Here is a 26,879-nt window from a genome sequence, read left to right on the forward strand (position 1 = left end):
TATTCTTTTAGCTGCTTTCCAATGACTTTCACGGGGGTTTTGCATAAAACGAGCAACAAGGCCAACAGCAAAGGAAAGATCAGGACGAGTATGGGTTAAATACAAGAGTTTTCCTACAAGTTGACGGTATAAGGTAGCATCAACTTCAGGAGAAGTACAAGAGACTGAAAGTTTGACTCCAGACTGAAAGGGAGAAGGGGCTGGCTTACAGTCTTCCATGTGAAAATGACGAAGAATATCACAAGCATACTTGGACTGGAAAAGGAAAATACCCTCCTTGGATTGCAAGACTTGAAGACCGAGAAAATAGTGTAAGTGTCCTAAGTCTGTCATTTCAAATTTCTTTTTAAGGCTGGACTTCACATGGTTTATGAGGTTGGGATCACTACCAGTAAGAATAAGATCATAAACATAAAGAACAAGGATGATAAGAGAGTTGCCCACTTTCTTGGTGTAGACAGTATTGTCAGAATGACACCTAGAAAAGCCAGATTCTAAAAGAAAGCTATCCATTTTGGCATACCAAGCCCGAGGAGCTTGCTTGAGGCCATAAAGGGATTTCTTAAGTCGACAAACAAGGCTGGAGTCTGTTTGTATGAAGCCAATGGGTTGTTCCATATAGATTTCTTCCTGCAAGTCCCCATGCAAGAAGGCAGATTTAACATCCATCTAATGGACTTCCCATTTTAAAGAGGCAGCAAGGGAAAGAACAAGGCGGATAGAGTTCATTTTGGCAACAGGGGAGAAGGTTTCAGTGTAGTCAATGCCTTCAACCTGTGGAAAGCCCTTAGCAACGAGACGAGCTTTATGTTTATCAACTTTCCCATCTGGTCCATACTTGGTTCTGTAAACCCATTTACATCTAACAAGTTTGCGTCCCTTTGGTAGAGGAACAAGATCCCATGTATCATTTGTCATCAATGAATGATATTCTTCATTCATAGCTGCTTCCCAATGTGGATGGCCTGAAGCTTCTGCAAAAGTGTCAGGATCATGATTTACTGGAGCTTGAGCCAGTAAAGAAGAGGCTCTTTCAAACTGAGAACGTGTACGTCGCTGATCTGTAGGATCACCGGCAAGATCACCTGCTGCATCCCGAGTAGCACGGACCCATCTTGGAAGTTGAGGATCCTGAGAAGGTGGGGGAGGATTATCATCCTCGCTTTCATCATCTGAAGAAGAAATGTTTTCAAAGGTAGAAGAGATAGGAAGAGGTGGCACATCCGCCGGACTAGGCTCGCAGGCCGATTTATTTTCATCAAATTTTACATCTCTTCTAATGATAACATTTTTGGACTTAAATGGAATAAGTCTATAACCTTTTACATCTTCAGAATATCCAACAAAAGTACATTTCTCACTCTTAGGTTCTAAAGCTTTATGCTTTTCATCTGGAATATGGGCCCATGCTTCACTTCCAAACACACGAAAGTGACTTACATCTGGTTTAATGGAACTCCAAGCTTCTTCTGGAGTGATATTCTCTAGAACCTTAGTAGGAGTGCGATTGATTATATAATTTGCACAATTAATTGCTTCGGCCCAAGAACTAAGACTGAGTCCTTTAGATTGCAGCATACAATTAGCCATTTCCTTTAAGGTGCGATTTTTCCTTTCAGCTACACCATTTTGTTGTGGAGTGTATGGAACAGTATGTTGCATTTGAATTCCATTTTCGGTGCAAAAGTTGATGAATGTGTTTTTAACATATTCTCCACCATTATCAGTTCTTAGCTTAAGAATTTGATGTCCAGATTGTTTTTCAACAAAGGCTTTGAAGGCCAAAAAAGTGTTAAATACTTCGCTCTTGAGTTTTAAGAAGTATACCCAAGTGCGTCTGGAGAAATCATCAATGAAAGTTAAGAAGTACTTGCAGCCAAAGAATGAAGCAACAGGAAGAGGACCACATAAATCACTGTGCACAAGCTGTAAAGGGGCTGAGGCGTGCCAAGAGGCACGTTTGTCAAAACTGTCCCGATGATGTTTTCCGAGTACACATCCGGAACAAACACCATCTCTGCAAGATACCATAGGAAGACCTGTCACCATATTTTCTTTACATAGATGCTGAAGGGAGCGATAGTTTAAGTGACCAAATCGCTCATGCCAAAGTTTGCTCACTTCATCATTATGAGCAACAAATACTGAGGGAAGATTTGATGACCCAAAGTTGTGAAACTTATACAACCTTGTGGAATCATCAGCAAGACCAGTAGCTAGAATCTGTTTAGGATCTTTTAGATCCTTGATTACAACATCATGAGGTGAAAATTCAACAATTTTACCTTCACCTGAATGAGTTATCTGATATACAGATAGAAGGTTGCAGGATAAGGTTGGAACACATAATACATCATTAAACTGACCATTGTCTAGATGAACAGTTCCAGTCCCTACAACATTAAGAGATCTATCATCACCAACATATATATTTTTGGTGTTACAATCATTTAAAGAAGAAAACATGGCTTGGTTTTTGGCCATGTGATAAAAGGCTCCAGAATCAATGAGCCACTCATGAGAATGAGAAGAAGAAGAAGATACATTTAATGCATAACCAGACTGAGATGATTGACAACGACATGCAGAAAGTGCCATTCCGGAAGTTGAAGTTGAAGTTGAAGTAGGCTCCACATGGATGTTATGTTTCTTCATTGCGGCTTCCAAGGCTTCCATCTTCTTAAAGCATTTAGATTCTAAGTGGCCATCTCGATTACAAAAGTTACAATGTCTATCAGTCTTCTTCCATTTGTTTTTATTGGTCTTATCATTTTGCTGAAATGATCTTTCATTTTGAGGCTGAGCTGGTTTAGGACCATTCTTTTGAGGATATGACTTCTTAGGATTCTTTGAATTTGGTTGTTGCTGGGCGGCTAACGCTTTCGTGGAAGAGTTTCCAAGATTAAGAAGACCAAGGTGTAAGAGTTTTTCTTGTTCTCTTATTAAGGAATCACAAAAGGAGTCAAAGGAAGGGGCCTTGTAGTCTTTTCGTTGACAAATGAAAGCTTCCCTTGTAGAATGGAAAGTGGAAACAAATACAGAGTAGGCTGGTCCCAACTTAGTAAGGATGGAATAAATAAGGTTACCATCTTCTTTCTTAACTTTAACACCTTCCAAGAGATATCTAAGGGTCTTGAATTTGGACAAGAAATCTTCAATGCAAGAAAAATTATTAAGATCCAAAGTAAGCAACTCATTTTCAAGTTGATGGGCTCTAATTTCATTTTTAATCCCAAAAACTTTAGCGAGTTTTTCTAATGCTTCATGAGGAGTCTCAAGTTCTGCAATGTGGAATCTAAGATCAGGAGAAATAGACATCCCTATCAAACCACGTGCTTGATCTTGTCTATTTTCCCATTTTGCAGCCTTGTCTTCATCTTTTGGTTTCTTCTCTTGGTCTGTGGCTATTCTGAAGAGACCTTTACTTCTAAGTAAATCTTCCATGTAGGCTACCCATTGGAAGTAGTTAGTGCTGTCAAGAATGACTTGGCATGGACTTTCCATTTTTTTTTAAAAACTGATGCTGAAGATGCTGAAAGTAAGTGTTCCAATGGATAGATCTCGAAAAAATAGGCGGTTTTAAAAAAAACGGCTCTGAAAAAGGCTTCCGGATGAAGAAGTTATGGCTTTTTGAAAAAAAAATTGTTGACGTTGCCGGCAAAGTGCGCGAATGTGTGGGAATGAAAAAAATCCACCCCCACAAAATGGAGACTTGAACCCAAGACCTCTACTCTCTTAAAATAGCTTTGAACCAATTGATCTATACAAAAAATTTGAGAGAGAGAGAGAGAGAGGGGGGGGGGCCTTGGTTTGCGTGCTTGCCTTGAGAAAGCTCTTTTTCCCTACAAAACACAAAACACAAAACCCAACACGAATATGCAAAGAAAAACGAACCTTGCGGCTCGAAGTTAGCTTTAGCCAAAAAACTAGAAATTTAAAAAAAAAAATCTCAAAGTTAGCTTTAGCCGAAAAACTAAATATTTTTCTCAATGTTTCTGATTTTCCGAGATCACACTAAGGTGCAGGGAAAAAAGCATACGCATGAGAAAAATCCTTCCTTTCTGTTTCTGATTTGCCTAGATCGCACAGAGTCGCAGGGCAAAGAGCATACGCAGAAATGAAAGGTATAGATCCGGTTAAAAAAAAAGCTAAATAAACCGAAACCGAAATAAGCAGAGAGAAAATAACAGTAAACTGCAAAAAACACTGTATACCTCCCGATCTGAAAAATGACGCAGCTAGGGCTACCGGAAACCTTTTCGCGTGAAACGAAAGGGGTTCCTCACTGGAACAGATGCTCCGAACGCAACAGAGCAGTCCTCTCAGCCCGAAAGCAGTCAGAAACAGCAGATCTAGGAAACGACAGCCGCATGCAGTTCTACCGGCTTCAGATTTGGATCACCAACGGACGCGGCCCTCAAATAGCTCCGATACCATGTAGGAATTTACAGGGTAAGTTCCTCAGAAAGAATACCAAAAGGACACCGCTCACAACCAGATCACAGATCAATACACCAGTATTTTTGACGTGGTTAAAACCCTCAAAGAGGGAAACAGTCCACGGCCTGTCCCAACGTGGGTTCTACAGGCAATTTATTAATCAAAGAATGAAAATTTACATAAGCTTCTCTCATGCACGGATTACCCAAACAATGACCCTCCATGCGCTTTAAATAGAACTCATGGACCAATCGGGTGTCAAGCCACGGATCAAGTGTCGGTAATACCGAGGAGAGAATGAACCGTCGGATCACTACATATCGTGACCGTCGGATTGTAAGTTACAAAATGTACAAAGGTAAAGAAACACACTTTACCTAACTCTATACCTAACTCTATACTAGACCAAGTTGAACTTAACTATTTCCTATGTGTCGGAATATCCTAACAGGAACTACTAGAATTACCTCCAGAAAGAGAGTTGGATCTCATAATAGAATTGAAACCTAGTACAGAACCAATCTCTAAAACACCTTACAGAATGACAGCTCCAAAACTTCAAGAAATACAAATTCAGTTAAAAGAACTATTGGATATAGGACACATTTGCCCCAGTATTTCACCTTGCGGTGCTCCTGTAATTTTTGTCAAGAAGAAGGATGGTTCCTTGCAGTTATGCATAGACTATAGAGACTTAAATCAAGCTACAGTAAAGAATCGGTATCCAATGCCTCGAATTGATGACCTCTTCGATCCAATGAAAGGAACTGTTGTCTTTTCAAAAATCGATATACGATCAAGCTATCATCAGCTAAGGATTAAGGAAAGTGATATCTCTAAGAATGCATTCCGAACATGTTTCGGGCATTTTGAGTTAACTGTGGTACCATTTGGGCTGACCAATGCACTAACAGTATTCATGAACCTTGTGAACAACATTTTCCGCAAATACCTCGATCAATTTGTACAAATCTTCTTAGATGATATTCTTGTTGAAATCTCTAAGTCTAACACGTCAGAAATTCTTCCTACATTATCTGGTTTATTTCACCTACTTGTTTATTCCTTAACAAGTTATTTAACCATATAAATACTGAAAATAGACACAAATGCAGTCTCAACTCATATACAGATCATCAACTGAATAATAAACAAACACACAAGGGACACCGTTATTTTTTGGACAATCGTCCCAGGAAAAACCCAACTTGGGAAAACTGGTGCAGCAGTTCTGAGGGTTTTATTATTAAGCAACTTTTTTTAGTACAACTACGGTGTCAACTGGCTCACCCAACAGAGATTTCTATCTGGCAGTAATACCTCTCCCCATAGGAAGATATTCAGCAAGTCTGCCCCACGAAAATCCTTCTAGCGCTTCTCCCAGGCTCTACGTCAACCCTGCTAGCCTCTGCGTAGCTCTAGAACCCCCTGCGTCAACCCTCTACCTCTCTGTGTCAGCCCTCTGCCTCTCTGTGTCAGCCCTCTGGCCTTTTGCATCACCCATGCAGGCCCCTCATCCTCTGCACAGTCACTAGCTGCCTCTATGTGGCTCCTGCTGCCTCTGCGTAGCCTCCTCAATCACTGTGCTGGCCATCTAGCACTATCTCTGCCTCTCTGCATTGTACTCACTGCCCCTCACTGCAACTCAGATCACTTGTTCGAATTTTCTCAGCAAACCCCGCTCCAGAAAATTGAACTGACTAATCAATCTTGGAGTATCTCCCACTGACCCTCAAGCCTCCTCTTATATTTTTGTTGTTGAGTCTTCAACGGCAGAGATTAAGTCCCTAATCAATGGCTAAGATTAGGTTTGGCTTGATCCATGTCATTTAGAACATTCTCACCCAGTTTCGCCCTCATTGGATTTCATATGGAGAAAGTAGAATTTTAGATCTCACTCAAAATCCAGCAGACTTCTCTATTTTTCAGGATTTCAGGATTGGGGGGATTGCAATGTTTCCATTGGATTTTGTCATGTACTAGGGTATGGAACTTTTATTTAATCAAGAGAACCAAGCCCTCTATGCAGGGGAGACTCCCAATAATCAAGAGCACCTAGGGTACTAGGGTATGGAACTTGTATTTAATCAAGAGCACCTAGGGTACTAGGGTATGGAACTTGTATTTAATCAAGAGCACTAAGGTCATTCGACTATGTAGGAGGAGACTCCCAATCAAGCATGAGACAAGAAATTAGAAATTTCTCGTGGCTGATTTTGGATATTGCTATTTTCATTATGTGATCATTCATGAGTAAATGTGGTGTCCATTTAGAGACTTATAGTTTATGCATTGACAATTGACAATTTAATCATAATGTAATAAATTAGAATGTATCATGTATGCTTTATGATTGCACATACTTCTTAAATGTCCTAATATATATATATATATATATATATATATATATTTCGTTTCCCCGTTTCCAAAATTTGGGGGGGTCAAGTTTCGTACCTGTGCCCGTTTCGGAAACTCGTACCCGTTTCCTTGTTTCGTGCAACTTAGCCTTGAAGATAGTGAGCTTCTTCCCCTATAAGATCTCCTTATATGATCCCTTGTTCAATCCTTTAGACTCCTTTCAGTAGATACTTAAAACTGCGTTTTTCCTTCTTCACCTTAGCTTTGATACCATGTTAAAAAATGAGAAAGGCAGAAATATTTTCTTATATAGATAATTACTTGTGATTCTTTTATCTTTATGTTCTTCTTTTATCTTTTAGTTCATCAAGAAGTTACCAAAACAATAGCACAAGGACAACGGATGTAGGCGGACAGCCAAGGCAAAACCCCTAGATGAATGCAGTTTGTGTCGGAATTGCTTGTGGAGGAAGGGTAATTCCCTTCAATAATTTTGCCCATATTTTCTTGATGTGGATTGTCAGCTTCAAGCATCCAGATTGTACTCAGATTTTCAATGTTTTATAGTAAAATAAAACCCTTATCTGTTGCACCGGTTTTTCCAAGGACTTTCGTCCAAAAACAACAGTGTTAATTTTTATGTGTGTGTGCTAGTATTTTCTCAGTTCCAATGCTATTTATTTCTGTAATTTTTATTTGTGAAGGTTGAAATGTGTTTATTTCAATGTTGTCATAGCAATAAACCGAATAATTAATTTATCAGTTAGAAGAAATAATACCAATTGTTGCAATAGGATTTTGGTTTTCGGAATTTTCACACTAACATGGTAATATACAATGACTCTAGACACTAGGACTCACTTAAGACTTCGTTATCAAGCCACACTCCAGCTTTGGGGTTTTATCTAGGAGAAAAACTCAATTAATTATTACACACTGAAAAGCACAAATAATTAACCAAGTAAAAAAACTTCCTAGAGTGAACGCACTTTATAACAAAGTCCTAATCTACCTAGGCCTGTTACATGACTCTATTTCATCATGCTAGCATCACTTTACAATATCCCCGCAAGGCTTGCGGAATCTAATGTGAAAAACTCTGAATCTAACACATTAGAAACCCCTACTGCATTTTCTGGTTTACTATCTCCTACTTGTTTGCATTAACAAGATATTTAAATGCATAAATATCGAAGTAACACAAATGCAGCCTTCACAAATATACAAATCAACAATTGAAATAAACTAAGACAACACAAGGGTCACCCTTATTTTTGGACAATCGTCCCTGGAAAAACCCAATGCGAGAAAACCGATGCAGCATATAGAGGGTTTTATTATTAAGAAGATTTTGAATACAACTAGGGTGCCAGAAATGGCTCACCCTTCAGAGAATTTCCTTGGCAGTAGAACCTCACTCCGGAGACAAATATTCGGCAAATCAGCAGCCGGATGAACAACCCCACAGTGACTCTGACTGTTCCTTGTGTTGGATAGCGAAAGGTGCTCCAAGCACTCCTCTGGAACTGCGTCACCCTCTCTAGAACTGCATCACCCTCTCCCGGCTAATTTGCTCTCAGTCTACCCCACAGAACCTCCTCAGCGCAGCCTCTTCAGCCCAACGTCAGCCTCTGCGTCTTTTTGTGTCAGCCTCTGCGTCCTCTGCGTCTACCTCTGCGGCTTTTGCGTCCTCTGCACTGGCCTCCTTAGCCTCTGCGTCAACCCTCCTAGGCTTTGCACTGCCTCTTCCGGCACTTTGCTGCCTCTCTGATATGTATTCTTCAACCTCCTATCGAACTGTCCCTCACTACAACTGATCACTTGTTCGATTTCCTCAGCAAACCTCGCCCCAAAAAATCGAACTGACTGATCTCTCTTGGTGTGTCTCCAACTGACCCTCAAGCCTCCTCTTATACTTTTCATGTTGACGATTCAACGGCCAAGATTAAGTCCCTAATCAATAGCTAAGATTAGATCTGGCTTGATCCTCGTTATTTAGAACTTTCTCACCCATTTTATATTAATACACATTAATATTTTAATTTTCCTAAGTTTAGACTTAGGAACCCCATTAAAAATATTAATTATTTTAATATCTCTTCATCCGGGTGGAATTTCTCCAAACGATTTATGGGTCTTGGAGATCTCATGTGCCTTAGCCTCTCCACCAATTTTCATGGCTAGAGCACATCCGATGCTACCAAAAATCAACACTCCCTCTTAGTGAGGAATGTGCTCTAGTAATGCTTCACCATAGAAACATCACACTGATCCTCTGCATCGGTACCTGTGTTGATGCTTGGCCTGCTGCCTCACATCCACTGCACTGCTGCTTCCTGTACTGCTGCCCATGACACTGCCACTACCACTGCTACATCTGTATTGCAGCTCCCTCTCAACATGCTGCATCATGTTGCCCATAGCACTGCCACTGCTAACTGTTGCATTGCAACTTAATTACCGAGAATTAAGTAACTGACTTCACCCAAATATTGACATCTCGGTCAGTGTGGAAGCCTCGTGATGCTGAAGCTACCTCTGTTGCTATCTTGTGCTCCCTCTGCTGCCATTGCGTTGCTACAAACACCTCTCTGCCTCTCGCACTACTGCAACCTCTACTGCGTTGCTACAGACTTCTGCACTCTAGCCCTATCTTGTCGCTCCACCACACCTTGCTCCACCCGACACCTGTCATCATGCTACTATCGTTAAGGCCTCCCATAGCCAGATGTGATCCAAGAGTTTGGGCACCTCAAGGATCCTGCCCCTTCATGTAGTCCTCCTGACTACAACTCGATGTCACCCCACCTCTTCTCTAGAGGTGCATGAGCACTCATGGCACAATCGTCATCAGTCTCGACATCCTTCTCCGCCTTTGCTGGAGCTGCCTTTGAGTCGGAAGCTTCTCCCTTACCTTTCCTAGGGCACTGAGATGCATAATGTCCCAGCTCCCCACAGTTGAAGCACTTGACCTTGGAGATGTCCTTCTTCTTCCTCTTCCCTTGTTGTCCCGCAGATGCTAGAGCTGCATCCTCCTCCTCTTTCTTGACTCGAACTCCCTTACCACTACTCCCCGCCTTGGTCAACCTCCTGATCTCTTCCTGTTGAAGAGTTGCCCACGTCTCTTCAGGAAGAGTCGCTCTGCCCAAAATGCTTTGGACAAACATCTCCCAGTCCTCGGAGACTGCATTCAAAGCAATCCTGACCATAAACTCTGGATCCGGTGTAGACCCCACGGAAGTAAGCTGGTTGCGAATTCCTTGCAACCTGAGGAGGAAGTGATCTATCTCCTCTCCTTTCTGCATCTGATATGACCTCAGTTGATTCTCCAATAACATCTTTCGCTGCACGGAAGAGCCTTGGTATAAGGTGGTCAGCGTCTGCCACATCTCATTTGTTGTGTTCTTCTCAGTAATATGTGGTATGACATGATCCTTGACCCCGTCTAGGATCATGCATTTCACCTTCGCCATGGCCTCCTCATACTTCTCATTTGCATCAAGGTCAACTAGGACAGCTACAGTTTTCAAGGCATAGTCCTTGATGTGATGTTTATCCAGGATTGCCAGGATCCTGGCCTTCCAGATGGCAAAATTGGAAGCCCGTCCAATCTGTCTTGATCCCTCAATCCATTCACTGCCATCTCTGCTCCTCTTCTAGGCTCCCTCTGAGTCTCGTCTTCCCTCCTGGAAATCCTCTTGCCAACTGTCGAATCACTCCTCTCCAATCCCCCTTTGTCGTTGCAACTCGGATGTGGATTTCTTGGCTAGAAACTCGTCGAGGTAGTGCTTCCCTCTACCTTGGTTTCGTCTGTTTAGACACTGTTCTGCACAGACAGAAACAACGTCCCACCAACTCCTCAAATCACAATCTGCACAGCTCCCTTAGCCCCGGCAACTAAAGAATCTGAGCCCTTTTGGCTCTGCGCAATCACAGTGAGAGTTGGATCAGCTCCTCCTGGCCTCAGCGTCGATCCTTCCTAGCTGAGAAAGACGACCGGGCACGACGTAGGCCTGATCTGCCCCCCCCCTCTACCTCTACGCTGGCTCTTCTCCCGGATCAGAATGATGACACAGGCTCTGCGTGAGCCTCTACGTCACCCTCTTTGCACTGCGTCACTCTTCCTTCTGCACCTTTGGCTCTGGAACAGCGTTGTCTTTTGGGACAGCTGCTTCTCTACTGCAAACTCTCAGATTTCTTCTGTTGGTGTCTTCAATCCTCCTTGATCTGCAATCCCTCTGATACCATGTGAAAATTTCTGAATCTAACACATCAAAAACCCCTACTGCATTTTTTGGTTTACTATCTCCTACTTGTTCTTTGCATTAACAAGTTATTTAAATGCATAAATATCGAAGTAAACACAAATGCAGCCTTCACAAATATACAAATCAACAACTGAAATAAACTGAGACAACACAAGGGACACCGTTATTTTTGGACAATCGTCCCCGGAAAAACCCAATGCGGGAAAACCGGTGCAGCATATAGAGGGTTTTATTATTAAGCAGATTCTGAATACAACTAGGGTGCCAGAAATGGCTCACCCTTCAGAGAATTTCCTTGGCAGTAGAACCTCTCTCCAAAGACAGATATTCCGGCAAATCAGCAACCGGATGAACAACCCCACAGTGACTCTGACTGTTCCTTGTGCTGGACAGTGAAAGCTGCTCCAAGCACTCCTCTGGAACTGCGTCACCCTCTCTGGAATTGCGTCACCCTCTCCCGGCTAATCTGCTCTCAGTCTGCCCCACAGAACCTCCTCAGCGCAGCCTCTTCAGCCCAACGTCAGCCTCTACAGCCTTTGCGTTGTTTGCGTTAGCCTCTACATCTTTCTACGTCGGCTTCTGCGTCCTCTGCGGCTTCTACGTCCTCTGCGCTGGCCTCCTTAGCCTCTGCGTCAGCCCTCCTAGGCTCTGCGCTACCTCTTCTAGCTCTTTCTTGCCTCTCTGATATGTATTCTTCGGCCTCTTGTCAAACTGCCCCTCACTGCAACTGATCACTTGTTCGATTTCCTCAGCAAAACTCACCCCAAAAAATCAGACTGATTGATCTCTCTTGGTGTGTCTCCAACTGACCCTCAAGCCTCCTCTTATACTTTTCCTGTTGACGATTCAGCGTCCGAGATTAAGTCCCTAATCAACAGCTACGATTAGATCTGGTTTGATCCTCGTTATTTAGAACTTTCTCACCCATTTTATATTAATACACATTAATATTTTAATTTAGGAACCCCATTAAAAATATTAATTATTTTAATATCTCTTCATCCGGGCAGAATTTCTCCAAACGATTTCTGGGTCTTGGAGATCTCATGTGCCTTAGCCTCTCCACCAATTTTCATGGCTAGAGCACATCCAATGCTACCAAAAATCAACATCTAAGTACAATAGAGAAGAAGAAAGAGAAGAAATAGCTTAAAAGCTCTGATGATATATGATCTCTGCAGGTGCAAGAATCCTCTAACATATCCTTGGGCATGGAGTCTTCAAGTGTACTTCAGTGGTCAACATGACCTACTTGAAATTGAATAAGAAAGTCAAAATTCAAGTTGTTCTCTGTTGATTTGGGGTAGCATCGGATGTGCTCTAGCCACAAAAATTGGTGGAGAGGCTAAAGCACACGAGACCTCCAAGACCCAGAAATGGTTTGGGCAAAATATAACCAGTCTGGGAGATATTAAAATAATTAATATTTTTAATGGAGTTCCTAAGTCTAAACTTAGAAAAAATAAAATATTAATGGGTATTAATATAAAACTGGGTTAGAATGGTCCAAAAGTCATGGATCAAGCCAAATCTAGTCTTAGCCATTGATTAGAGATTTAATCTCGGCCATTGATGGACCAACGAGAAAAGTATAAGAGGAGGCTTGAGGGTCAGTTGAAGAACACACCAAGAGAAATCAAGAACTCGATTTTCTGGGGCAGAGTTTGCTGAGGAAATTGAGCGAAGTGATCTGAATTGCAGCTGAGGGGCAGTGAATACATAGCAGAGAGGCAGAGTTAGTACCGGGAGGATAAGCGTAGAAGCCGGGAGAGGTTGACGCAAAGCCAGCTAGAGGGCCACGCAAAGGCAGCCAGAAGCCACGCAGAGCCAACCAGGAGTTGTGCAGAGCGAGAGAGGACCAATGTGTAAGACGCAGAGGCTCCAGAGGCTGACGCAGAGCCCCGAGAGGCTGACGCTGGGCCAAATAGGTTGGCGCTAGGCTAGAGAGGCTGACGCTGGACCAGAGAGGCTAACGCAGGCCCTAAAGGCAGCGCTGGGAGATTTTCGTGGGACATATTGGAGCCGAAGAGCTGGATAGGGTGACGCAGTCCCTATCAGAGTCACACAGAGCAGCAGAAGTTGCATTGTTGTTGTGGGATCGTTCATCTGGTGATTTAGCTGGAATATCTATCTCCGACTGAGAGGTACTCCTGCCGAGGGCATTCTCCGTTGGGTGAGCCATTTTTAACATTTAATTTTCTCTACTTAAATTATGCTCTTTCCAAGATGGTTATCAGACCTTGGGAAGAAATTTCATTCAACAAAGATCGACATCGCTTGGGATACACCAAAGAAAACAACATTTATATTCTAGATTTCTCCAAACCAGTTCAGTTGTGAGTGCAGGATTCTTTGAAGATATTCAAAATTCTGTTAATAAATGTCAGCGTTCTCATAGAGATGGTCATATGGAGAGTTAGTGTTTTAACCTCGATCCTTGTCTTCATTGTGGAAAGACAAATCATTTATCAGAAAGATGTTGAAAGCAGAAGGCGGCTAAAAAGACAGTCAATTATGGATGGATAAACCCTTGGAAATGGAATCAAAAGGGAAAGAAGTTGCACAAGTACTACAATCTAGTCAAGACAGAGGTAAAGATTAAGCCGCCTGAAGAAATGAACAAAGTAAAAAGTTTTCAACTATTTCACAAAAAAATGGTACTCTCCTCACCTTATGGGGGGAGCACACTGATAAAAGAAACTCTCCTACACCTTTAAGGGGTTGAGTAAATTGATAAATTAATGAACCAAAGATGGTTAGTGGTAACCCATAAACCACCACATTGTTCAAATCAAAGCAATATGGTTAGTGGTCATCCAAAAACCACTGCATTATTCAAAGCAGTCTGGTCAGTTGTAAACCATAAACCACCAATTCCAATGGAAGATGGTTAGCGGTCAACTGGAAAAACCACGACCTAAAGAATCCAAAGCCTCAGCTTGGATCCTTTCCAAAATCAACTATTGAAAAACTTTTCTCCTTGCACCTGATAAAGGGGGGACATCAAGTATCAGGCTTCAAGTTTCGAAGTCAATCAATCAACATTCACATTCAGTCAACAATGGAGAATTCCATCATAGCAATTGGTTTCCTTAAAAACCATTTCAACGGATATGTTCAGACATAGTAGCTGATCACTTCCAAACATTCAAATATTGGTGGTTTTTCAGGCATATCTTCATCGGAACTCAGTTCAATAGTTTCAGTTTGAAGATAACAAAAGTTATCGGTAAAATTATTCAGACTTGTGATTGAGGGGGGGGGATGTTACACTGTGAGTCCCTAGACAACACAAGTTCCAAGTCCATGAGTTGTAGACCTTATCTTTATGAGGTGTCATCATGATCCACTGAGTTGTCAGTGTGATCTAGATCTAGATCTAGAAGATCTAGAAGGATTATTGATGTATTATATATTCAGATTTCGAGATCAATCAAATACAATACAAGGGCTTCACGCCTTTTCCGCCAAATTTTCTTGCTTGTCACGCCCATGTTAATTCTTAACATTAGGCTCAGATACCAAATGAGGCAAACAAAGTTCGCTCACACACAAAATATTCAGAATATCTGAAATATGAAATATGAAATTAACCATAAGGATGAATAATAATATATATAAACGCTCGAGTACAAAATGATATGATGGAATATAATGAGGGCCCTGTATATATACCTAGCTGGGATGCCTTTTCATGAATAGTCATGTCCTTTGATATATGTCATTTCATTATACTAATTATTAGTTAATTATGCATTATTAAATTATATTATTTTATAAATTTATGTTCAGAACAATCATAGAATAAACAAATGGAATGTTCAACTATTTTTGCATGCGCTCCTTGGTAAGACTGTTCTTTCCTTGCCTTTTCCATGTCTATTATTCATGGCATTTAAGAAGACTTGAAAAGATTTTGTAATGCAACTTCGCTCATGGCTGCAGCAGTACAAGAGATTACGTGCATGGATGCATTTATGCAAAATTTTAGACTGTTTACAAAAAAATATTATTTGAGCTCTATAAGTGCAAAGGCAGACAAAAAATAAAATTAAATTAACTTTGAATGCAAGAACTTACCGGCATACATCTGATGGCCTTCCCACCAAACCCACCACCTACTCTTCTTGTTATAACACGTATATTATGGATAGGAACCCCAAGAGAGTTTGCAATAACTTTCTGTAAAATACTGGGATTCTGGCATGAACTGTAGACATCCATGCACTGATCTTCATCTGGTATAGCAAGTGCAGTTTGCATCTCTAAATAGAAATAATATTGTGAACCCATCTTGACCTATCAAGATTAGCATCCTTGTAAGAGAAGATTTATAAGAATATATTTTCTCATATTTATCTGGAACCTGCGTTTATCACTCCTATGCATATCTTAACATTTTTAATATTAAGTCTTGAATCACATAACAAACACTACAGTGACAAAGAACAGCACGAAGTGTTGAAACAGTCGTAGATTGTAAATAGGAAAAGTCACCTCTGCAGATTCAATCCTACAATGTGCTTCTGACATTCCTTTTGCAAGATCCCCTACTGGTGTTGGGGAAAACCATCCAGGTACTTGAAAATAGCTTTCTTTTGCTACTGCATCTTCCACAGACAGTATGGGAGGGCCCAACAGCTCACAATTATGGTCTACCTTCACTTTATCAGCTGCCTTTCTCGCATTGTGCCAAGTATTTGCAACCTAACCAAATGGGGCCACAAAAGGTAAACTAGAGAAAACAAAAACAGTAAATCAGATATAAAAATTGCCAGCAACCTAGGAGAGAGACTCTAAAGATGAGATAAATAGAAGAAAAAAAAACAAGGGAAAACTACAGTGACCAACTGTTAGAAAAAGAACATAGAAGTAATATTCTTATCCTGCTAAAAAGGTGGAAGTAACTTTCAAAATTGCACAAGTCCTTACAGGATAGTAATTACCATAAGACCTATTGGTTGGCCAACACACTCCACAATATCCTCAGCGAATAGAACTTCTGTGCCAAAGATGGTGTCGGCACCCACATTTCTTCCTTCTTTGGGAATATCGCTGGCAGATATATAAGCAACAACTCCTGGAGATTCTATTGCGTGTCTTACATCAACCTTGTTAACTAACGCCAAAGCCTTTTCACTATAAACAAATGCCCCATACAAGCAATTCTCTGGTGAAGGAACGTCATTTACATATACAGATTCTCCTGCACAGTTTGCAAGAATCAAGAGTCACTTCCATCAAACTCAAATTTGGGGCACAATAAACTGAGAATATTAGAGCCCAAAAGCATGAAATAGATTCACGGCAGTAATTTCTCTTCCATTTATTTGTCCATTTAGCACTATTCATTTCAGATATCATCCATGGTCTAGAAAAAAGTGAATGCTCCTTTAACTTGTCCTAAAAAAATTCTGCAATTTGGAACTGATTTTTAATGGAAAACATTTCGGTTGTGGCATGCTAGGATTATCTGCTTCCTAACATGCCCATGACCTACCTGGATGAAAAAATTGAAAGCTAGTGCCCTCTCTCTGACCATTAATCTCTTCTAAAAAGGTAATCTTTCAGCAATAATGAACTTGAAGCTTCAAATTAACCTCCGCATTTGCAAAGTGGCCCCAAGAGTTGTCAGACAGGAGCAGACAGGCTTTGTTCAGGGAACATTTACTTTGCATACATGATCTCTGTATGGGAAGCCATGGAGTGGGCCAGGGAGTTGGATCAGCATTATTTCTTTCTGAAAATTGATTTTGACAAAAGCATATGATAGAATCAATTGGCTATGTATCACAGAGATGTTGCTTTGCCTCAGGTTTAAACCAAGATGTGTTGCCATGGTCAACACTTTATTCTCCAATGTCTCAGCTTTTGTTTCAATGAATAGAAATCTCTCAACTTGAATTTCCCTTTACCGTTTCATCAAACAGGGCCCCCTTCCCCATGACTTTTATGTGTTCTTTGAGGATGCTCTAGGCCATCTGCCGGAGGATGCCAGGATTCAAGGAAGGATCATGGGCATTTCTTTCTTGAATGGTTCAAAAATGGAGAAGACCGGTCTTTGGATAAAACATTTCCTCATGCAGAGAGTGTTATCTTTTGTGCTAATGTTTTAACTCCAGTAAATGACTAATTATTTCCTAGTAAATTTCCTTACTGATTTTAAATTCAATTTCAGCTTTACTAAATAAAAGGTACAGCTGGAATTTTAACTGAAATAAATAAATTTCAGCAGAACTAAAAATTTAAACCAATCTGCACAAATACACAGAATATTTGATGTCCTTCAAAATGTACTTTTCATTAATTAATCTGAAAGCATACAAGGGCTCCGTTGTTGGGAAAATGGCCCAACTGAGAAAAATACAAGCAACAGCAATTTTCAGAAATTTTCTGGAAAGTTTCTGGGCACCTGTATGGGCTATACGGCTTGTTACCCACCAAAATGGGTAACCCTATAGGAGAAAACTTTTGTCCTATTCTTAACAGCCAGCCAGCTGTCGAAGAAAGTAGTTATGGTCGGTCTTCATAATCCTTGAATTAGAAGAAAGAAAAGAAATCAATAAAACCACCTAAATTAAGATCCTTGAAAAATAGCTCATACTCACGTAAATAACATATTTACCATAAGTTACTACCCACCATAATTTAAGCAAGTATTTGCGTAAAATATGGTATAAAGAACATGTTGTATATAAATATACTTGCCAGAAGTTACTGCCCACCATTATTTACGTAAGCTTCAACACTTTAACAAATATGAGTAAAAATGTAATTGTGTAGACATACTAGAATTTAATTTACAAAGAGACGTTATTTATTTCAAGGGACATGTCTCTTGGGTATCTTGGATATAAAGTACACTTGAACTTTTTCATTTTACATACACACATATCTCTCTCTCACGCACATTGTAATCTCTACTTTCCTTTCATGATTATTAGTTGAATTTCTCAAGTGTGATTGCTTGATGAAGATAAAAGAATTATAATATACATATTCACAAGTAATTACCATAGTTCAAAAATAAAGTACTTGTATTAATTGTACTGAAAAATCAGCATGTTATCAGAGCTTTGGTGAAGCAAAGAAGTTGAAGATGTCATCTAAGCCTATGCAAGGAACTAAGTTGATCTCTGTCTGCCAGCAAAGCTAAAGGTTGTGAGCACAAGTTCACAAGAAGGCTATTACAAGCAGACATGCTAGGCTTGGTTGATCTCATGCAATTTCTCTCTGACGAAAGCTGAAGGATTTGTGTCAGAGGGAGTTGTGTCAGAAAGAATTGCCTCTAGGAGAAGTCAAAGAGCCTCATACTAGCTTCAGAGAGAGTAAATATCTGAGTTCGAAATTATGGACTGTCATTGAGATTGTCAGGCTAGATAGGTAATATGTTGAAAGGTTGCAATGGCAGAGAGAGCAGCCAGAATTACCACAGCAGGATATGTCTCAGTGTGAGAGAGAGCAACTAGTCACACTGACAGGGAAGCAACTGTGATGATAGACCCAGTAAAAGGGTTGGTGTACCAGCATGGTACAGTTGGTAATGGCAAAATCAGTTATGTTTTGAGATTTATCTCAAATAGTGAAGTACAGCTGCAGATTTAGATTACGCAGAGAGTGCTAAAGAGAGAAAAAGTTCATCAAGATATTGTTTCGGTCAAGCTTCGTTACGACTATGAGCATGAAGTAGACATTTGTCGCACTTCGTATTGTAGCGGCCAAGTATATTGCAGTTGTATGGCAAGTTGTAAAGTAGTAGGGCTTCAGAAACTTCTAGTAAAATTATTTGATCAGGTGCAGGTGACAGCATGATGAAAGGTTGGGGCACCTTTAGATGTAGTACCAAGACTGTGAAATTTCCACGAATCACAACAACTAGAAATTGATATCCTAACTTATGTAGTTTATTTGTCTTTTGTTAACTATTAACGGCAAATAACAATAAACTCACACTGCAATTCTTCACAAATAAAAATACGTTGTGGAATATAAAAACACTAGAACTAAGAAAATAATGCACACACACAAAATAAATCAGACACCAATATTTTTGGACAAATCGTCCCTGGCAAAAACCAATGTAGCAAAAGAGGGTTTTATTATTATTAATCTTCAGCAATTTAGGAGTACAGTAATTTGCTTTCCTGATACTGACAAATCTCTGGCAAATACTTTCTCCATTGACAAAATAAATTAGAGATTCAAAATCTCCCTCTGCAACTCGATCTGGCCTCTCGTGGCCAACTTGCACTCTCTTTGGCTACTCACACTACCTGCCAGAATGCACACTTCATGCCTCTAGAAATTCACACAACCTCTGGGATTCCTTCACTGCAAGTCGCACTGCCTCCAGTAGCTGCTAGACCCACTCGCTCTGCCTCCGGGAAATAGTTTTGGCACTGACACACTGAAACAATGTCTCTCCTGCAACTCGCATTGGGTAAACTAGCTAACTCGCACTAGTTGATTTGGCCTCCTTCTCTGCAAATAAATCGACCTCCTTCCTGCCCCTGGAAACTAGAAATCACTGTGGAAATTCTCTAGAAAATTTCCTCCCAAATCTTTGTTGAAACCCCGCTGCTCAATGTCTCCCTAGCTTCAACTGTGCCCTTGTTGAATCACTGCAACTGGGTAGTCAAACTACTCAACTCTCTTCTATTGTTGTATCTCTCCAACCCCATCAACCTTGCTCTTAAAATCTTCTATTGGGCAACCAATGACCATGATCACATCTCAATCAATTCACTTTTTCGGAAGTCTCTAGAGCAAAATCGATTTCCCTCAAATAATATGATTTAATTAACCAGTGTTCCTAAGTTAGACTTAGGAAATATTTAATTATTAGTCAATTAATCTAATTGAGGTGTTTCTAAGGCTTTTCTTATGAAACCTTTTCTGGATTTTGGAGATCTTGAGTTTTTTAGCCTCTTAGACACCATAGAGACTAGAACACGGGTCCGCTACTACCAAAAACTAACACTCCCTCTTAGCGAGGAAGGTGTTCTCCACAACTGCCATCTTATCCCTGAAGTAGACAAACTTTGCCTTAACCAAGGGCTTCGTGAGTATATCTGCAATCTGCTAATCTGTGGGAACATGTTGTAGCCGAATTGATCTACGATGTTGGTGTCTAACATTTGTGATACAATTGGTTGCTATAAATTAGCAAACCTCCAGTAAATTTATTCCTTCACTTATGCTAGCTTATCCGACCTCCTGGAAGCTACTAGGCCCCTCCCAATCAATTCGGCCTCCCTCTGTGATCCATAAATTGTCGTGGATATTCCATTGGACAGTTCATTACAACAGATCTAATACTATTACATTGAAACTCTAAAAATTCTACACTATTACAGTTTATTAAACTTTAAGATCTATGTATTTAACTGTAATTAGTGCATGCATGTGAATGGAAACTATGCAAAAAAGTAGAGAACGACAAAATAAGCACACAAGATACAAGATATGCTCTCTGGGAAACCCTTTCGGGAGAAAACCCAGCTGGAAGGTGAGGCTGCTTCGCTCTCTTTCTCTGTCTGGAAATATGGCTGCAAGTACAAAGAAGCAATGCTTATGGCTCGTGGGCTACTACAATGCACAGATCCTCTCTATGTGCTCTACCTCCTATCTCTCCTAGCTATCTTTGCTCAGATATGGAAAAAATGCTCTCCTCCTAGTGGCCCAGTTATAACACAACTCGATAGCCTTCTAGTGGTTAATTTTTACTACATCAACTCTTAACTAGAGTTACAAAATAGACTCTTCTAGAGTCTCTTACATCACAAACACTTGGCTAGCCCCTTTTCCATGAATAATGGGAGTTGACACGCCATCCTCCCAAACTATAGGTGTGAAAACAGGAAGGTCAACTTCTGAGTGGCATAACTTTTGCATACGGACTCCGATTGATGCGCTTCTTGTGTCGTTGGAAAGGTCTATGTGTGTAGAATAGCATGAAAAGGTGCTATGCAAAAGCAGCATAGTTTTACCCCCAAAAAACGTCGTTTGATGCCTCAAAACGCTCCTGGAAGGTTTCAGAGACCGTTTCGCCAAACTGGGTCCCGCCAGTAAAAGCGGTCCCGTGAGCTTATTCCTCCACTTTTTCCACTGCAAATGCATCAAGATGGATGACAAATAATATAATGATCCAATTTGAATCACACCTCCCCATTTTGGGAGGCTTTTGGTCCCAAAAGCTTTTACTGAATGAGATGAGGAAATTTTTCCTCCACCTTCTCTTTGGTGTACCATTTAGCTTTGCCTAGAAGTTGTCCCTTCAACCCAATCTGACAAAGGTCATGTTGCCCCTGTCTTGTAGTTCTGGACCTCTTCTGCAAAACTGTATCTTCTGTCAACTCTGCCTGAGCGTCTAGTGCCAAATCCTCCACAGAAGGTAGGACCTGTTCCTCTTCCTGATCTAGCATGGAAGGCTCATAGAGTTTCAAATTCTCTACATTCACAACTGAGTAAATGCGCATATATGGTGGTAAACTGAGTCAATAGGCATTATCACCCACCTTTTCCAGTATCTCAAAGGGACCATACATCAGAGCCTTGATTTCTTACCAAGCCCCTGCAGCCTCTCCTTGTTCAACTGTAGCCATACTTTGTCTCCCACCTTGAATGGTTTCTTTGTTCTGTGTTGATCATGCCTAGCCTTATACTTCTCCTGCGACTTCTACAGTGTTTCCTATACCTGTAGATGGATCTGTCTAATCTTCTCTATAAATTTTCTAGCCCTCAAAGCATTTCCTGTAAGATCTTCCCTCGCTCCTCCTTGTTTCCCATATGCAATATCCAAAGGTGAAGGTGGCAAATATCCAAAACAAGTCTCAAATGGGGAATTTCCTATAGAAGTGTGGACTGCTCTGTTATAAGAATGTTGTATATATATCAGATTTTCATCCCAAGTCTTCGGATGCTTCTGGTTGTATCCTCTCAAAAGTTGTACCAAAGTCTTGTTGACTACTTTTGTCTGCCCATCTGTTTGTGGATGGAATGTTGTAGATCTCTTCAACTTTGTGTCCATCTTCTCCCACAATGTAGTCTAGAATGCACTGAAAAATCTTGTGTCCCTGTCTGAAATGATGCTCCTTGGTATCCCAAAGTGCACCCAAACCTGTCCAAAGAACAAGTTTGCTGCTTCTTGTCCGTTGATGGTCTTTTTACAAGGCATCAAAACACACATCTTGCTAAACATGTCAACTACCACGAACAGGTAGTCATGTCCCTTCCTGGTTGTCAATAAACCTCCCACAAAGTCCATGGAAATGCTTTCCCAAGGACGAGTAGGTACAGGTAAGGGATGATATAGACCTTGTTTCCTTTTACTAGACTTGTTCGTACAACAAAGCATGCATTCCCTTATGAACCTAGCTACGTGCTCTTGCATCTTGGCCAAATACACATACCTCTGCAAGTTAGTCACGGTCTTCCCTACACCAAAGTGCCCTGCAACTTGGGAGGTGTGAGCCTCTCTAATCAGCTACAAATGCTCACCTTTAGGAACACATAGCTTATCCAGCCTGTAGAGTAAGTCGTCCTGGAGATGGTAGTCAACGGTGTTGTCGCCATCGTGCACATGACTCCAATCAAAGTGGCATTAAATGGCCAAATTAATGTTGAAATAGTAGCTTTAAAACAAAAAGGATTTTTCTAGATTATTTAACTAGAAATTTATTGTTGGGAAAATTGAGTAGGACCATAGCATTTATTTTATTTACTTGAACGTTGCTACGTTTATTTATGTTTCATCGTCACGAATATCGTGATAAAATCATGGATCTCCGCACGCTCATAGATTATCTTTGTTTATGAAACTCTGTGTTTCTTTCCAACGTGTTCTAAGGGTCTATTGTGGGCCTTCCGTTCAAAGGAGAAACATGTTGATTTGAGGTAGCATCAGATGTGATCTAAGCCTCAAATTTTGCAGGGAGGCTTGGGCACATGTATTCCAAGAACCCAGAAAGCGTTTTGGTAAATTCCACCCAAAAGTGATTTTATTAAAATAATTGATATTTTTAATGGGGTTCCTAAGTCTAAACTTAGGAAAATTAAAATATTAATGGGTATTAATCTAATCAGGGGTGAAACTTCTAAAAAAAGACATGAATCAAGCCAAAACAATCTGAGCCTTTGATTATGATTTAATCTAGGTCGTTGGTTGTCCAACGGGAAGATATAAGAAGGGGTTTGAGGGTCATTTGGAAAACACAGAGAGATTGAGAAAATCGATTTTCTGAAGTGAGAAGTTCTCAGGAGGAAAAATCAATTGAAGAGATCTCTTGCAGTTGAGGGGCAGGGATAGCAACTTCCGGAGAGAGAGATTCTCAGCTGGAGATACATCAGCAGAGAGAGGGAAAGAGTGATCCAGTAGTCTTGACGCAGAGGCTGACGCAGGGCCAGAAGGGCCACACAGAAGCAGCGCAGAGGGAGAGAGAGAAAGTCGAAAATCAGAGCAGAGGGTCAGTTTCAACAGTCAGAAGCCGGGGTGTGAGACCGGGAGGCTGAGAGCAGTGACTCTGGGCTACTGATCGATTCCCTAGTTGGGTGATGTTGTGCATGAGAGGGTTGACGTTGGGACAACGCAGGGCCTGCCAGGGGCACCTCATCCAACTGTCAGAACAGCCGAGACTTTTTCTCAATAATTGTGTGAGGTAAACTCACAAAGCTTCTGCCAGTATTTCTATCTGTAACTGAATAACCCTGTGAGGTATTCAGTGATGTATTCAGAATTTGCTACTACTTAATAATAATAAACCCTCAGAGTTGTTGCATCGATTTTCCCGCATTGGGTTTTTCCGGGGACTATTGTCCAAAAATAACGGTGTCCTATGTGTTTCTATTTTCCTTGCTCAGTTTCTAAGTTTCAAAATCATATTTAATTGGTGTGGGTTGCTTCAGTAATTTACTTCAATGTTTCATGAAGAAATCTGAAATAAGCTTGTAAATGTAATTTACAATCTAGGTGAAGTAGATTCAGCTGGTTGCAGTAGGATTCCTGAGACCGTTAGATCTAGGAATTTTCACATGGTATCGAAGTTGTTGATATGAAACAGGGAAGAGTAGATCTAGCACTGAAGCAAGGGCCAACTTGCTACAGCAAGCAGCAGTTCGAATCCCCTGAGGGATTGCGCGGTTCTAGCCAGGAGGGCTATATTTCTATGGGTGTCTCTCTCTGAGTGAACCGACAGAGAGGTAAGACTATCGGATCGAGAAATTGTCAAGGCAAAAGGAGCCACGCAGAGCTAGAAGGAGCAGTTTTCTGCAAGCTGAGTGCTGGGCAGAAAAGTTGTCAGAAGGAAGAAGCAAATCGCATAGTGAGGGAATACTTCCTCAGTGATTTCTTACCGAGGAAATCAGTATTTCTCATTTGCTGAGCAGCAGAGGAGCAACAGCTTACTAGCTCCATCAAGGAGTGTGTAAGGCAACCTAGGAGCTACGCAGTAGGGAGAAAGAGGGAGTTGTTCGACATTTTTCGGAAGATATGGCAACCAGTGGCTTGAGGGATCAAGACAGGTTGGACGGGGCTTCCAACTATGCCATCTGGAAGGCTAGAATGTCTTTCCTTCTAGATGAGCATGCCCTCAAGATGTATGTTGATAATGTGGTAGCTGAACCTGCAGATGCAGATCCGCTAAAGAAGTACAAGGCTGAGATGTCAAAGGCCAAAAGGATGATCCTGGATGGAGTCAAGGATCATGTGGTGTGCCATGTTGCTAGCAAAGGAACTGCTAAGGAGATGTGGGATGCCTTGGCCACATTGTATCAGGGATCTTCCAAGCAACGGAAGATGTACTTAGAATAGAAGTTGAGGTCTGCGCAGATGCAAAAGGGAGAACATGTGGATCCATTCCTTGCGAAACTGAAGGACACTCGTGATGAGTTGTCAGTTGCAGAGCACACACCTCAGGATTCGGAGTTAGTGAGACTGGCTCTAAATTCCGTCTCGGATGAATGGCAAGTCTTTGTCCAGAGTATCCTGGGCAGAGCAGCATTTCCAAATTGGGACGAGATGTGGGCAGCTCTAAAACAAGAAGAGCTGAGGAGAGACCTGCTCAAGGTCAAACTTGACGGGAGCAGCAGCAGTAGTGGGTCGAAGCCCAAAGTAAACGAGGAGGATAACGCGGCCCTTGCATCGAAGGGACGGCAGGGGTTTCAGAGACGAAAGGACGTCTCCAAGGTGAAGTGCTTTAGATGTGGAGAGATGGGCCACTATGCATCCCAGTGTCCTTTGAAGAAAAAGGGCAAGGATGAGAAGCATGACCTTAAGGTTGCAACCGCAAAAATTGAACAGGAGGAGGAGTTCGCCATGACAGCGAAGATACCTCAAGGAGGGAGGTGGGCTGATATAGAATTGTAGTTCGATAGAGCTATAGATGGGCAGGATTCTTAAGAAGCCTACCTCTTGGATCATCACCTTGCTATGGGAGCCCATGATCAGTAGTAGCGGGATGGAGGAGTTTTCAGTTGGTGCCATGGAGTGTTGATTCGACAAATGCAGTAGTTAGTAGCGCCAGAATGTGAGCAGTGCAAAGCAAAGAGGCAACAGTGCGAGGAGGCACAATGCAGAGCTTCAGCAGTGCAATGGCTTCAGAAGACAGCGTGGGACTAGCAACAGTCAAGATTTCAGCACTGAGGTGTATCCACTGGATACTTGTCCAGTCTTGGGTGTTTTTAGTTGCTTCTCTTAGCAACTGAGTTGCAGTACGGATGCAGTGTTAGCAGTGGCAGTGCTAGCAGCATAGCAGATGCAACGTTTGAGAGGGAGTTGCAGTACAGATGTAGCATTGGCAGTGGCAGTGTCAAAGGCAGCAGTACAGTAGCAGTAGCAGCAGTGGTATTCAATAAGAGGGAGTGTTGATTTGGGGTAGCATCGGATGTGCTCTAAGCCTCAAATTTTGCAGGGAGGCTTGGACACATGTATTCCAAAGAAACCAGAAAGCGTTTTGGGAAATTCCACCCAGAAGTGATTTTATTAAAATAATTAATATTTTTAATGGGGTTCCTAAGTCTAAACTTAGGAAAATTAAAATATTAATGGGTATTAATCTAATCAGGGGTGAAACTTCTATAAAAAGACACGAATCAAGCCAAAACGATCTGATCCTTTGATTATGATTTAATCTAGGTCGTTGGTTGTCCAACAGGAAGATATAAGAAGGGGGTTGAGGGTCATTTGGAAAACACACAGAGAGATTGAGAAAATCGATTTTCTGAAGTGAGAAGTTCTCAGGAGGAAAGATCAATTGAAGAGATCTCTTGCAGTTGAGGGACTGGGATAGCAACTTCTGGAGAGAGAGATTCTCAGTCGGAGATACATCAGCAAAGAGAGGTAGAGAGTGATCCAGTAGCCTTGACGCAAAGGTTGACGCAAGGCCAGAAGGGCCACGGAGAAGCAATGCAGAGGGAGAGAGAGAAAGTTGAAAATCAGAGCAGAGGGTTAGTTTCAGCAGCCAGAAGTCGGGGTGTGAGACCGGGAGGCTGAGAGCAGTGACTCTAGGCTACTGATCAATTCCCTAGTTGGGTGACGCTGTGCTTGAGAGGGTTGACGCTAGGACAACGTAGAGGCAGCGCAGAGATAGTGCAGTGCCTGCCAGGGGCACCTCATCCAACAGCCGGAACAGCCGGGACTTTTTCTCAGTGATTGTGTGAGGTAAACTCACAAAGCTTCTGCCAGTATTTCTCTTTGTAACTGAATAACCCTATGAGGTATTCAGTGATGTATTCAGAATTTGCTACTGCTTAATAATAATAAACCCTCAGAGCTGCTGCACTGGTTTTCCCGCATTGGTTTTTCCGGGGACTATTGTC

General features: G+C 41.4%; 1 protein-coding gene across 2 annotated transcripts in view; it reads right to left on the reverse strand.

Annotated features, from left to right (window-relative positions):
• LOC149233606 (indole-3-acetaldehyde oxidase-like) overlaps positions 1 to 26,879 on the reverse strand; it is a 292,839-nt gene that overhangs the window by 195,194 nt on the left and 70,766 nt on the right. For both annotated transcript variants that reach the window (XM_089379807.1, XM_089379806.1), the window contains exons 3-5: positions 16,013 to 16,272; positions 15,564 to 15,773; positions 15,147 to 15,365 (exon numbers count right to left, since the gene is read on the reverse strand). In XM_089379807.1, coding sequence (XP_089235933.1) covers positions 15,147 to 15,365; positions 15,564 to 15,773; positions 16,013 to 16,272 — 689 coding nt within the window. The remainder of the gene's footprint in view (positions 1 to 15,146; positions 15,366 to 15,563; positions 15,774 to 16,012; positions 16,273 to 26,879) is intronic.

The sequence above is a fragment of the Pinus tabuliformis genome, chromosome J (genome assembly GCF_031772625.1).
Source record: "Pinus tabuliformis cultivar Carrire ecotype Pingquan chromosome J, CPIR1, whole genome shotgun sequence".
NCBI classification, from domain to species: Eukaryota; Viridiplantae; Streptophyta; class Pinopsida; order Pinales; family Pinaceae; genus Pinus; species Pinus tabuliformis.